This window comes from Mastomys coucha, unplaced genomic scaffold (genome assembly GCF_008632895.1).
Source record: "Mastomys coucha isolate ucsf_1 unplaced genomic scaffold, UCSF_Mcou_1 pScaffold6, whole genome shotgun sequence".
Lineage (NCBI taxonomy): Eukaryota > Metazoa > Chordata > Mammalia > Rodentia > Muridae > Mastomys > Mastomys coucha.
The window spans coordinates 98047230-98061473 of record NW_022196912.1 but is presented as its reverse complement, the minus strand read 5'-3'; the positions used below and the strand labels follow the sequence as shown (position 1 = coordinate 98061473).

Sequence of the window (14244 nt, the reverse complement as noted above, 5' to 3'; positions counted from 1 at the left end):
TCCAGCACATGTATATAGTTGTAGAGCAGAGTCACCTCCCATCATGTCCCTTAGGATATCTCTCTGTGCTCAGACCCCAACCCATTGCCATTGATCTGTTTCTTCTCATGATATATGTGTTGTCTTTGCAAGAGTATCAAACAATGGCTTAAGATTGAATTCCGCCACTCTGCATCTTGCCTTCAATACCCACCAAGTAGCTGTGTGTAACAGGAACTAGTCCTGTTACTGCAAAATATTATTCCACTGTATGGATGTACATAGGTAGTTTAGTCATTTGTCTATTAAGACATATTTGAGTTGCTTTCAGCCTTGGGACGCCACATGCAAAGCTAATGTGGACAGTAATACGTTTTATTTTTTATATGTGAAATAGGTTCTGATTTCTCTACTTGATTACATGTGATAACTATATATTCAGCTTTATAAGAAACTGCCAAAACATACCATTTTTTCCATTCTCCCAGGAACACAAAAGAATGTGTACCATATGCTCACTGTCACTTGGTGTCGTTTATATCTTTCATCTTAGCCATTCTAAAACACGTAATGGGCCGGGCAGTGGTGGCACATGCCTTTAATCCCCACACTTGGGAGGCAGAGGCAGACAAATTTCTCAGTTCAAGGCCAGCCTGGTCTACAGAGTGAGTTCCAGGACAGCCAGGGCTACACAGAGAAACCCTGTCTCGAAAAAAAAATAAAGAAAGAAAGAAAAAAAATGTAATGGCACCTCACCCTGGATCCAATCTGCTTCTTAAATAACTAATGGTGTTGAGCATCTTTCCATGTGTTTGTCATCTTTTGTCCTCTTTGATGAAATATCTGCACAAGTCCTGTGCCTGTTTTTATATTGAGTTGTCTGTCTGTCTGTCTGTCTGTCTGTCTGTCTGTCTGTCTTGATGTACATATGAGACATAGCCCAGGCTGGCATAGCTCAGGCTGGCACAGCCAAGTTGCTCCCAAACTCACAATACTTCCATCTCCTAGTCTCCTAAGTGCTGGGATGCCAGGTGTTGCCACCAGGACCCACTTGAGCTGTTTATTTTTAGCTGTTGAAGTTTGAGAGTTATTTCTATAAAGATGCAATTTGACTGTCATACAAGAGAAGCTGGTGACAAAGAAGAAACAGAAGAGACATCCTTCCGACTGTCTGAAAGGAAGTGCAGAAGGAAGAAAAGGGAAAATGCAGGCTTCTACAGAACTGCAGGGATGCTGCTCCTCCCACCAGGCCTGGGAACCCCTCCATGCCCCCATCCCTGTACTCACTGCTTCATAGTCGGCCAGTTCCAGCCTTGCTTTATTCTGCATCGTCCTCTTACAGAGATAGATGGCTGAGGAGGAAGAGAAACAACGGCCTTATCAACCCAGCAGAGCACTGGAATGAAGCCAGCATGTGCCTGCCCAGCCAGTCACCCCTGTGCTGGCTAGTTTTATGTCAGCTTGACACAGACTAAAGGGGAGGACAGAGCCTCAGTTAAGAAAATGCCTCCATAAGATCAGGCTGCATGCAAACTGGTGGGGCATTTTCTTAATTAGTGATTCATGGGAAGGGCCCAGCCCATTGTGGGTGGTGCCCTCCCTCGGCTGGTGATCCTGGTGGCTATAAGAAAGCAGGCTGAGCAAGCCATGATGAGCAAGCCAGCAAGCAGCACCCCTTGTGGCCTCTGCATCAGCTCCTGCCTCCAGATGCTTGCCTAGTTTGAGTTCTCATCTTGGACCTCCTTTAATGATGAATAGTGATGTGGGAATATAAGCCTTTCCTCCCCAGGTTGCTTTTGGGCATGATGTCTCATCCCAGTAATAGCAACCCTAACGAAGATACCCACCTAGACCATGCTAATGCCCAGCTGTCCAAGAGGAATAGCTTTTCAAAGTGGATGCCACAGCCTCTGACATTGCCCCTTCTTCCCTTCATGATGCACCAAATACCCTCTGCCTAGAGTAACCCTTTACAAGCATGACCATGGCCTGCACTGCATCCTGTCTCTAGGGTTGTCTCTATATGGCCCTTTCTAATCCCATCTTGTCAACCTCCTCTCCTTTCTCCGGAAAGCTTTACGAGGCCACCATTCTTAGCTCCACATGTAGAGGCCAGGGGTGAACATTTAGTGTCTTTCCTCAGATGCTATCCATCTTGTGTTTTGAAACATTGGCCTCTCAATGGGGTAGGAGGCTGCTGGTGAGCACCATCACTGGCATGTGCCCCTGTCTCTGCCTCCCCAGCACCAGTTTACAAGTGCGCGCTTTTCAGGTGGGTAAGGGACTTGAACTGAAGCCCTCAGCCCTCATACTCTCATGGCAAGCATTTGACACTACAACATCTTCCCAGCATGGCCCCACCGATATCTGTAAAGCTAGCCCATTGCTCCAGAGAGCAACCATATACCCTTAACTACACAATTCAGTCTCACTGCCTTCCTGTTAATGGAGCATCCCCTGCTCTAGGCTGAAGGCTCTTCAGGGATGCAGGCTGGCATACTCAGCGGCAGCCCTGCCCCTGGTCCTCAGGCATGTTCTGCCAAGGAAAGAGGAGAAAAGAAAAAAAAAAAAAAAGACAACTTAGATAGGTCTGTCCATCCAGACTAAGGAAGAGTTCTCAAGCCCACGTTACCAGAACCTTCTTTCTCAAACATGCCCTTCACTGTTTCTTCTCTGTCTCTGCTTCTTCAGGGTTGTCTTTCTTTTTTAGTGTCAAGGAGAGGACCAAGGAAAGCAGGGGATGACTGTTGTTAGTAACAGACTACACACAGCCTGGGCCTGCCCAGGGGCCTCACACCTTTCTTATGCTTTCTACGGGATGCCTTGCCTTGCTGGTGGAAACAACTGGCTTTTTTTTTCCTGGCAGCTTAAGATGCTGGGAAGCCTGTGGCTGCTAACCTTTCCAGTATTACCCACAATTCTGTATTCTACAAGCTGTGCTGAGCAGGGCCAGCTATAGCTGTTTCCAAATCTGCTCAACAGCAACATCAACAATACACTCATACACACACAGACACGCACACACACACAGATACACACACAGACACACACACACACCCCACGCCTTTGTTTTGACTTAATGATTTTTATATTTAACATCTATGGGAAAGCTGACTGGATCTACCAGAAGCCACAGTTACGGATGACAGATTTTGATCCCTTCCTAGGCTAGTGATGTGGGAATGTGTCACTCTTTTGGGAGGCTGGACAGTGGCAGCAAGCCACAGTGGCCACAAGCTCACACAGGGAAAGAATTAACACTGTAGAGTGTGCCGAGTTGCTGAGTTCATGAGTCTGGTAGCTGGGTGTGCATTTTGACTTGGGATATTTTCAGGTTACATTGGGAATACCGAGATATAACCTTACCATACGTTGAGGACTATCTGTATCAATGAAATTACTGTTAAAAAGAAAGAGCGGTTGTGTCTCTGAAGACATTGCTAAATGGCTTGGAACGAGCTAATGAATCAGGAGTGTTGACTGAGGTAATTGCTGGTGAATTTGTTACAGATGAGGCATCTGGAAAAAACAATAAAAATGTAGGAGGGGCCAATATTCATGAAGCTTCAAAAATTCTTAATGCAGTTTAATAGTATTGAAACTGGATGGTTTGTTTAAGAAAGAAAACCAAGTTCTTGGGATCTATCCCTTAATCTTACTTCATAGGCCACCACATGAACGTTCCTTTGTATACCTTATATTCATCTAGAGCAGTGGTTTTCAACCTTCCTAATGCTGCGACCCTTCAATACAGTTCCTCGCATTGTGATGACCCCCCCAACCGTTAAATATCCATTGCTACTTCGTAACTGTAATTTTGCTATCATTTGTGAATTATAATGTAAATATCCATGTTTTTGATGGTCTCAGGTGAACCCCTGTGAAAAGGTCGTTTGACTCCCAAAGGGGTCTATCTCTGCCCACAGGTTAAGAACAGCTGATCCAGAGGGCCGAAGTGTGTGCATGCCATGTCTCCTGAGTTTCAGTTCACTAGCTCTTGCAATGAAACTGAACAAGCAGAACTCTGCATTATGCCGGATAAGGAACTGTCCACTGAGCACAGAATACCCCGCTTGGCTTCTTGGATCACAGACAGCCTGTGGGATTGGGAGCAACTGAGCAGGAAGCTTGGCATGCCGCCTGCCTCATCTCCATCCCTGGAGAGCCAATAGAGGTGGCAGTGACTTTGACAAAGCATTTGCTACTGGTCAAATGTGAAACTCAGAGACGTGGGTGGGGCTGATGGGTGTGCCTTGGTGGGTAAGAATGCTTGGTGCCCAAGCTTGAGGACCTCAGTTTAAATCCCCAGAACCCATGTAAAAAAATGTATAAATGAATATACGTGGATGTGCGTGGCTGAGGATTACCATAACTCCAGTGATCTCAGGAGCAGAGCCAGGAGGCTTGCTCACTGCTCACAAGTCTAGCTCCAGGTTTAGTGAGAGGCCCTGGATCAAAGAATATGGTAGCGAGTGATAAGGTGGGTCACCTGATGTTTTCCTCTGACGTCTACATGCATACGAGTAGGTGTCCCCTCTGCATACCCACACACATATCCAACTCTTACCTCCCCCCAAAATAAATAGATTGGGGAGGGGCAACAGAGATTCTAACTAAGAGTTTTACGAAGGTAGAATCAAAACAAGAAACTTCCAACTTGGGTCAGAATGGCCAGATTCTGGGGTGCCTGAGCTGCAGCTGCTGACCAGGAGCCCACAGTCTCAGACTTCCAGCCTTCTTCCCTGTGGCTGATGCCACACTGGGAACTTGTTGCAGGGGAGCAGGCGCTCCTGGCATTTAGGAGCTTGTCTGTATTGTTGGGGCACCTTCTCTAGAGCTCTGGCTCTAGTGACCTCTAGTGGTAAGAGCCGGTCCTGCAAGAGGACCTCTGGGGGAATGTGAAGCTTGTTCTATTTGATGTTTTTAGTAAAAAACAGTTATCTCTCCCTCCAAACCTCATCCTGGCTTCACTTGGATGTTGTCACTCTACTGGGTTGCCATAATTAGAATGCCTCATGTCTAACATACGAAATAGGAAACGGATTCACGTACTATTTAAGACACAAGGAACCGGGTCAGTGAGTGACAGGCACTTGCTGTCAAGTCTTGAGTCCAGTCCCTGGAATCCATGTGGTGATAGAAAGGAGAGGCCTGACTCCTGCAAGTCATCCTTGTGTATTTTCACACACACTAAGTGTAACAAACTTAAGGGAAAAAAAGATATCTGGAACCGATCCATTTCAAAGTACCTAAAACCTGACCCATTCACGTTGTGTCACCATGACGACAGCACCTGCTTTTGCTGAGTTTACCAAATGCCTCAGGGACCTTTCAAATGTGGACTCCACACAGTCCTCATGATAAGTCTACCCAGTAGGTTTGGTTAGGATCCCTATTTTGCAAATGACTTGCTCAAGTCATTCCTCATGTCTCGGTATTCTAAAGGGCTTATTTATTTAACTACTAGAACTTTTATTATATCACTTGCCTAGAACTGACATCTTGATTCTCAACGTGAGACCTAGGAGATGAACTTTTGGGATTGTCTGTGAGAGACTTTCTGGGTAGGGGAGACTCATTCTACACCTGGCGTGAACTGGGGTCCTGTTCTAAACAAAAGGAGATACAATGTGTCCAGCTGCCTCACTCCCCTGCAGCCTTACCTTTCTACCAGGAGAGCTAAAAAAAAAAAAAAAACCCACTTAAGTCCCTCTGTCTAGGCATTTTGCAACAGCAGTGGAAACAGAAACAAATACAACATCCATCCCGACTGATTCAACCTTCTCATTCATCGTCATCACCTTCCTTGTGCCGTCACGCCACTGTTCCTCATCGTCATCACCTTCCTTGTGCCATCACGCCACTGTTCCTGTTGGGCCAGCAAGACCGTGACTTGGTCAGGTCTTTGACATAGATGCTAACGCAGAATATATCATTAACTGACGTTTGTTGAATGAAAAAATGTTTCCAGTCCTTGATCAATCTAATTCATTCTTTCCCTGAATTCTTAGTTTCAGTCTTGCCTCCTTTTGGGGAGAAGACCATCAAGTAGTAAGAATTTGGCATCACCATGCCAGGGACAACATCTCCCCAGGACAGTGTAGATGCCTTACTCTGCCATGGGTGTAGACGCCTTACTCTGCCATAGGACAATCTTACCTGCTTCACTCAATTTCAACAAAGCAGAAGCAGGAACAGAGCAATGATTGTGTTGTAACTTTAATAGGAGGCTCTAAGGCATAGAGAGTGGGACCAGTTGGATCTGGGGGTCTCCTTTAAAGGATTCTCTCCTGGAAGGCTGACTTTCTGACTAAACTGTCTCAGGGCTCCTTTCTCTTTTATATCCGTACCCTGATTTTCCCACTTGAGATTTTACAATAGACCGAGGCACAGGAATGCAAAAATCATTTTATGTTAAGGGGATCCTGAAATAATCTGTTTCTTTTTTTTTTTCCATCTCTGCCGACTAATGTTCTGAAATAGACATCTGTAGAGAAAATTCTGAAAGGGAGAAAAAAATCTGGCCTTCTGTACTCAATAGGTAAGATGGTTGATTATATTTAACTCTTATTTTGATCCAGATGTCTGCTCTGACTCCACCTCCTGGCCCCTGGGGCGAACCGGGCTATAATTATTCAAATGAAGAGATGGGCCACCCTGAGCAGCCTTGAAGCATTTGTTTTGTGGCTAAACATGGCTCCTATTCTGAGCTGGAAGCCTTCCTGGACATGATCAACTACTGTACAGGGGCAGACCTTTGGGAGGACCACAGTGGTATAAGACATCAGGTGGCACCCTGTCCTTCACACACACACACACACACACACACACACACACACACACACACACACACCCTCTTTACTTATCACCTCATTAAGCCATGCCTCATTTGCTTTAAGTATCCAGACTGTTCTCAGCAGCCTGTCTACATCCCACAAACCTGTGCTTCAGAATGACAATGTATCCTGCAGGTCTCCCAGACAAGGTCCCCACCCCCACCACCAGCCAGCCCCTACAACTACAGCTGTTGTCCTATCACTCTGGGAAGCTTCAGGGCAGAAGCTCTTGGCCACTGAGTGCCTTGGCCTTCAGGTGAGCCACAGACTAGACTGCACCAGTGGCTGTAAGTAAGGATACCAGACAGAGTGGGTGGGTGCTGTTGCTGGGGTCTCCAGGCAGGTCATGCACAGGAGCAGGAAAGGGAACGGGCTGGACTCCCTCAGATCTCAGTTCAAAGTCTACTATTTCCTTCAATGAAGAACCAGAACCATGAACTGGAGAGGTGGCTCAACAGTTAAGAGTACTTTTTGTTCTTCCTGAGGATCACAAATGGGCTCCCAGCACCCATATCCAATGGCTTATCACAGCGTGTAACTCTGGCTTCAGGGGATCTGCTGCCCTCTTCTGGCCTCCATGTGTACTGCACACATGAGGTACACATACACAGACAAACAGGCACATACACATAGACAAAAATAAATAACTTGAAATGTTGTATTGCAGCTTGTAAAAAGGAACCAGAACCACACTGAAGTGTAGCTTAGCACACGTGAGGCTGTGGGGTTCATCCTAGTTCTGTAAGAGAAACTACTTCAACCCAAACTAAACAAGCAAGAAGATCTTAAGTAGTAATGAGACCCCAAACGATACCACAAGTAAATATTTACTGATCAGTTCCTTCCCTCATGGGTCTCACTATCAACTGGGAATTCAGACAAATGTGATCCTGTGAGGATATGGACATTCTGGGTCTCAAGTGGGGGACAGTATAATTTCTTCAGAGAGCTGTTCTTGGAGACAGTAAATAGTCCCCACTAAGAGTGTGACACTGATCTAACTGGGCTCTGCTGGATAAAGATAACTTTTAAATTCAGTATTTGTTGTAGTTAAACCTGGTTCTTCTTCCCAGCCCCATGACATTACATATATATGTATATATATGTGTGTGTGTGTGTGTGTGTGTGTGTATATATATATATATGTGCATGTATATGTATATATACACATCTATATATATGTATACACACACACACACACACACATATATATATATATACACACACATACATACATATATATTTATATAAATAGCTAGGCTCTATTCTGACTTATCATAACTAGAATAACCCAGTTATTTTTACCTACATTCTGCCACATGGCTGGTGACCCATGCTCAGGTACCATGTATTTGTCTTTCCACCTATTTTCTGTGACCTTCTCACCCGCTCTCTCCCAGAATTCTTTCTCCTTCTGAATGTCCCACCTCTATTTCCTGCCTAAGCCATAGGCCATAGGCCTTTTAATTGACAGGTGATGCATCCATACAATACACACGATATTCTCTCTACAACTATTTCTCTAGTCCAAAGTGGTAGCTGTCCATCCCTCTCTGCTTCCCCCACCCCCCGAGCCCTTAACTTTCAACTATCAAAATCACCCAATGAGCTATAGTAAGTTTTTATAAGTATGTGAGAACAGAAAATGCCAGGGGAAGGCAGTTTCTTGATGCAGCCCTTCCTGGAGCTTTGGTCCTAAAACAAATAATACCCCCCGACCCCCATTCCACATAGTGTTCCCATGGGGTCCTGTCTCTTCTAGTTCCACTGCACAAGCACTGGTGATAAACCTGTTCTCTTTGCTCCTTCTCTTGCGATAACTACGCCTCTCGGTGTGCTATGTTTCCATTTACCATGTGGAACAGGGAATTTGATATACATGTCAGAATCAAGACCCATTTTCCCCAGCACTGTGGTGACCAGGTGCCAAGCATTTGTCTTGGAAACTCCTGAGGGTAACAGGAAGTCTAGGTTACACGATCAGTTCTTACCGTAGTCCGTGTTTTCAGGTTCCCAGCAGTTTGAAGGCCAGAAATAAGGAGCCTGGAAAAGAACAACACATGGCATCAAAACCAGGGGCACAGAGTTGTGCAACTGAGAAATTTCAGTTGTGGGCAGACACTCCGTGTCCTGCCATTTCTTCTTTTGTGCCTCTGAAGAACTGTTTTTTAGAGCCTTTGGCCTAGACTTTGACAGAGCCCCTGACTCATTCTCTACTCCCTGTGAGGCAGAGTGTAGGAGAAGAGCTAGCAGCGTGTGAGGACGAGCACAGAGCAGGCAAGTGCTTCCTCTGGGGAATACAAGTCCAGGACTGAGCTCTCAGGCTCACTTGGGCTCAGTTCCCCAGGCCACCCAAAGCCGGGTCCATTCTCTGAGTGCCCCACCTCTCCTTTGTAAGATGGGTGGTGTCCACTTCAGTAATAGCTTTTCTCCCAGAAGGCATAAGGGGTGATGTCTGTTGGTTATCCAAACCCTAGTCCTCCAGGTGTTTGGAAGACATGGAATCTTGGGATTGGAGAGATGGTTCAGGTGTTAAGAACACTTGCTATTCTTGCAAAGGGCCTGGATTCAATTCCCAGCACCCACACGATGCCTCATACCCATCTGTAACCCTAGTTATAGGCCATCTGAAACCATCTTCTGTCTTCTGTGGGCCCTAGGCATGCATATGGTTTATACATACATTCAGGCAAAACATGAATATACATAAAATATATAAATACTCCACATTTTTAAAAAGATGACAGCGATAGGGACTTTGGGAGGTGAAGGGGCCATGGAGAAGGAGGTCTCATAAATGAAATTATTGTCCTTATTTTCAAAAAGGCTTGAGAGAGATCCTTCATTCCTTTCATCAGCTGGAAAGTGCTGTCTATGAAATATAGAGTATTCCCCCAGCAGACACTGATACCATGCTGGCACCTTGAACTTAGACTTCTCATCCCCCAGAGCTGTGGAAAATGAATTTCTGGTATTTATAAGATATGTAAGAGATGCTATGATCACATCCCAAGGGACAGTGTCTCTAAATAGCATGGGCTGTCAGTGAGGGCTTTTTAACTGCTTTTTAAGGGGCTCAGTCAGTGGCTAAGTTAATGCATCTCTTAGATTTCCCAGTGCTTCAAGGGGACATACACTCTCTTAAACATGCCTAGTTATTGTAGTGGTTCTAATCTGAAGACACATAGTGATGAGCAGAAGGGCCCTTCCAGCAGGCCTACCTGGAAACGGTAAAAGGTGCCATCGTCCTTCATGGTGAGAACGTGGTCTGAGATTGGGAAGATGTAGCCCTGGGCGGCAATAAGGCTTCCCAGGTGTATTGCTTCAACTGCAAGGAGAGAGAAGATGAGAAACCAGGTCGTTCAGTGAAACATGCACTGGCTTAGCAAAGGTGACCAGAAGTCACGTGGCATCTATCCCTCCAGAGCAGCGGTTCTCAACCAGTGGGTCATGACCCCTTTGGGGAATCAAATGACTCTTTCACAGGGTCATCTAAGACCATTGGAAAAGACAGATATTTACATTACTATTCATAACCACAGCAAAACTACAGTTATGAAGTAGCAATGACAATAATTTAATGGTCGGGGGATCACCACAACAGGAGGAACTGTGTTATGCTGTAGAGGATGGCACTGATGATGACTTCCCCTGCTCATGGTGGGCATGGGAGGATGCTGACAATGGAGAAGGACCATTGTGTGTCTGGCCTCCTCTGAGAATCTGACGGTGTCTAACCACTGATTGCCCACGACCTTCCAAAGCACTCAGACCTTGCATCACGATATAGACCAAAGAAGTGAAGTATCTCTCACAAGTCCCTAGCAGTGACTCGTGCATGGATGATCCTCAATCAGAGATCTCCTGTTTTATCATCCATGGTACCTGGGGTGCAGTCAGTCCTGTGGTCCAGGTCCTTGTGATATGACAGTTCCCTTGGTGAGGACAGTGCCTCTCCTTCTCTGATGGACCAGGGTAAGAACTTACTTTCCTAGGAAATCAGAGGAGGACGGTGGGCTGGGTGGTGGCCCAGGTGACAAACATGGTGGAAAAATGAGTGTTTCTGCCAAAATCAACCTGCTGCTACCTTATCTCAGCCCCAGCCATAAACATTTTTCCATCAGTAGTTAAGATTTTAGTTTATTTTGAAAGGAGTCCATACAAGATGGGGAGGGTGGGACCTTAACGCTCCTACTACACCGAAGACTCTCCCTAAATCTCAAAGTACCTTTTGTTGGTTAGAAGGTTAAGTTGTGGGCATGGAATTAGATGTGTTCTGAGGGTCTCTAACAGTGACCAGTTTTATAAGCTGTGCATTTTAAAGCCATTTGTCTTGTCTGCACCCATAAGCCTTAACTACAACCCAAGTGCTTTGCTTTCTAAGAATCACCAAGTCCCCTTGAAAGTAGCACCCATCATGGGTGGACTCAGAATAAATGATGTTTTATTTTACCTGCTTCCTGATGACAAGTTTGCTGTCCCAAGGCATTCATGTAGAATTTGTTTCAGTGCCCCGCCATGGAGGTCATAATATTTGGATGCTCAAGTTTTGATGTCAAATGGCATCATGTTTGAATAATCTGCCTACTCTTCTATAAGCTTCAAGTCACCTCTAAGTTACTCTTGATCCCTAACACAGTCTAAACACAGTTTAAAGCCATGAAAGCCACTGTCATGTGCTTAGGGGATAACAAAATATCTCCATTTGTTGAGCATATATACATTTTCATAACAAGTATTTTCAACCCAACATTAGTGGACTTCAAGGATGAAGTTCTGGATACCAGGAAGTCCATGTGTATATTTCAAGGACCATGAGCCAGGTGGGATGGCACAGGTCTGTAATCCCAGCACCCAGGAGGCTGAGGTAGGTCAACAGAGAGGTCAAGGCCACACTGGGCTACATAGTAAAACTAACCAGCCAATCAGATAACCAGTCAATCAACCAACTAACCAACCAACCAACCAACCAGCTAACCAACCAACCAAAGCCAAACAAAGGAAAGAATGTCAGGTCTAGGAAGAGGGAATGCTCCATCATCATCCCTTCCCCCTCACGATGGCAGATGAAGATCCTAAAAGAAGGCAATGTTGTGCCACTAACACTGGAGCTAGAAGTCTTAGAGATGTCTTTGCTTTGATAGATGGGAAAGGAGAAAAGACAGAGGGGCCAGCATTGGACACGCCAGCTTCCCAGGCTGTGCTTTGTGGCTTCCTCTTTTATTACCACCTGGCAAATTGTTTTAGCTTCTCCTTCCTGGCCAGTTCTCAGGAACCCAAACCTGTCCCAACATCTTGATGTCCTCCCAAAGGTGTTAGAGAAGAGCAGACCTTTGTCGATGTGACCTTCATCAGTCTGGACCCTTCTCAGCAGTTGCTCATACCAGGGCCACAGGAGTCTCACTTATTAAATTAGCTGGGTTAGAGTTCTCAGAATATTAATAGTGATGATACCAATGAATACAATAGTTACTTCAGAAGGACAAGGGGGTGCTCTTAGCAAGTTCTACCATGTGAAATGATCTTAGGTTAGCATGACAATAAAAAAAAGCAGGGGCTTCAGATGAATGTCACCAAATGGCTAGATACCTATCTAGGCTGGTTGCACAGGTGGGCATCAAAAGTCCAAACTGTCTAATGGAAATACCAATGGAAAGCCATACCAAGCGGTCTAGTCGCTAAAAGGCTTCTTTTCCTTTTTTATTTACTTATTTTTTTTTTTTTAATCTAGACAGGGTTTCTCTGTGTAACCCTGGCTATCCTGGAACTCACTCTGTAGACCAGGCTGGCCTCGAACTCAGAAATCCGCCTGCCTCTGCCTCCCAAGTGCTGGGATTAAAGGCGTGCGCCACCACTGTCCAGCTTATGTTTCTTTTTCTTGTGAGCTAAAATCTTCACTCAAATTAGGAATTTTTGTTAGTTACCAGAGTGGCCACTGATCCAGGATGTGAAAAGGGCCAAGGTCGCTTCCGACAACCACTCGCTTGTTTCTATCAACTTCATTTAATTGGATTACTTGCAACTGCAGTGTAGCCTGCTCAACTGTAGATTAACAATGTCAGGTTAAAACGCAAGCCTGGGTTGGCATATGGATTTCAACAGAGAATCAGAATCATAGGCCCAACATCTGGTGTGAGCACTCGATGTAAATTCTCAGAAAGCATAGAGGTTGGGGTTCACTTAACTTGTGGTGTCTTGGTCCTCCTGGGATGACTATGAAGAACATCAGAGCAGAGGGCTGCATATATGTAGCTCAGTGGGAGAATGCTCACCCGGTAAGAGCAGGCCCTGGATTCACGTGGCATTAATGGGAGCCCCAGAGTAAGTGTGATCTCTGAGTGTTAGTAACACCAGTGAAGCCAGACAAGTGAGTGTGTGCCGAATGCAGACAACAAACCTTAAACTCACAGCACACGGAGGAAAAGCAGCTTTAGTTGCCTAGAAGTTTCTTTTCTTTCTTTTTTTTTTTTTTTTTTTTTTTTTTTTTCTGGAGCACCTCCCCCCCCCCTTTTCTAATTAGACTGTGAATTAGACATTTTCCTGAATATTTTCTGATGGAAGGGCAGCTCTAGAAACCATCTCATTGATCAGGGTTTTGCTGTTTTTCTGGTTGGCTTTGCCTAGTTGAAATGCACAATTAGAGTTGAAAAAAAATATCACTTCCTCACTTCTTGCAGGAGCGGAAAACAGAAGGAGTTTTAGCAAATAATTAAACATCTTAATTGTGGATCAGGCAATCTAATTTTAAGAGCTGCTTCTAGAAGGCTGCTCGGTGACAGGACTACAACTTATCTTTAATTGCTACGGCTAACGAGAATTCATCTCATTTCCCACGCTATTGTGCTGAGCTCTTTGGCATTCTAAATAGTGGCTCATTTCCTCAAAGGGTGATTTTCACATGATGATAGACATTCCAGTGGAGAAAATAAACGACTTCTATCTGCAAATACAATGATCCCACATCCTGGACTCCACGGTGATAAGCCTTCTTTTCTAGACTGTACAGGGTTGGGGGGCCCTGAAGAAGTTGGCTGTGGCATCTGTACCAACACCAGAGGAGGTAAAGGCAAGGTCAAGGGTCAAGTACCTGGGTCCTCAATGCAAAGGTTCTTCATAAGCCACTGCACAATGTCAGTACCTGCAACGACAAAGCATTCTCAGTTGAAGATCTCATTGGTAGCAGAAGTAACATCTTCACCAGAATCCGAAGGCCAGCAGAATCCGGAGCCCAAGGGCTGGACAATATGGACATTTTCCCATGGTGACCAGCCTTTCCCATCTACTGGACATTTTTACATGTATGATTCAATAATTGTTATCCCTCCTTTTCTTCCTTCTTTAATGGGGAAGGCTTTGGCGCATCCCAGGGTGGTCTTGGATTTTCTATATAGAGAAGGGTGCTGAGACCTCAGCCCTGCACCGCCATGCC

The 14244-nt window shown here is 45.2% G+C and overlaps 1 protein-coding gene across 12 annotated transcripts in view; it reads right to left on the bottom strand.

Annotated features, from left to right (window-relative positions):
- Rgs6 (regulator of G protein signaling 6) overlaps positions 1-14244 on the bottom strand; it is a 559464-nt gene that overhangs the window by 123520 nt on the left and 421700 nt on the right. For all 12 annotated transcript variants that reach the window (XM_031356050.1, XM_031356047.1, XM_031356049.1 and 9 more), the window contains exons 4-7: positions 13903-13953; positions 10037-10143; positions 8807-8858; positions 1267-1331 (exon numbers count right to left, since the gene is read on the bottom strand). In XM_031356050.1, the coding sequence (XP_031211910.1) occupies positions 1267-1331; positions 8807-8858; positions 10037-10143; positions 13903-13953 (275 nt within the window). The remainder of the gene's footprint in view (positions 1-1266; positions 1332-8806; positions 8859-10036; positions 10144-13902; positions 13954-14244) is intronic.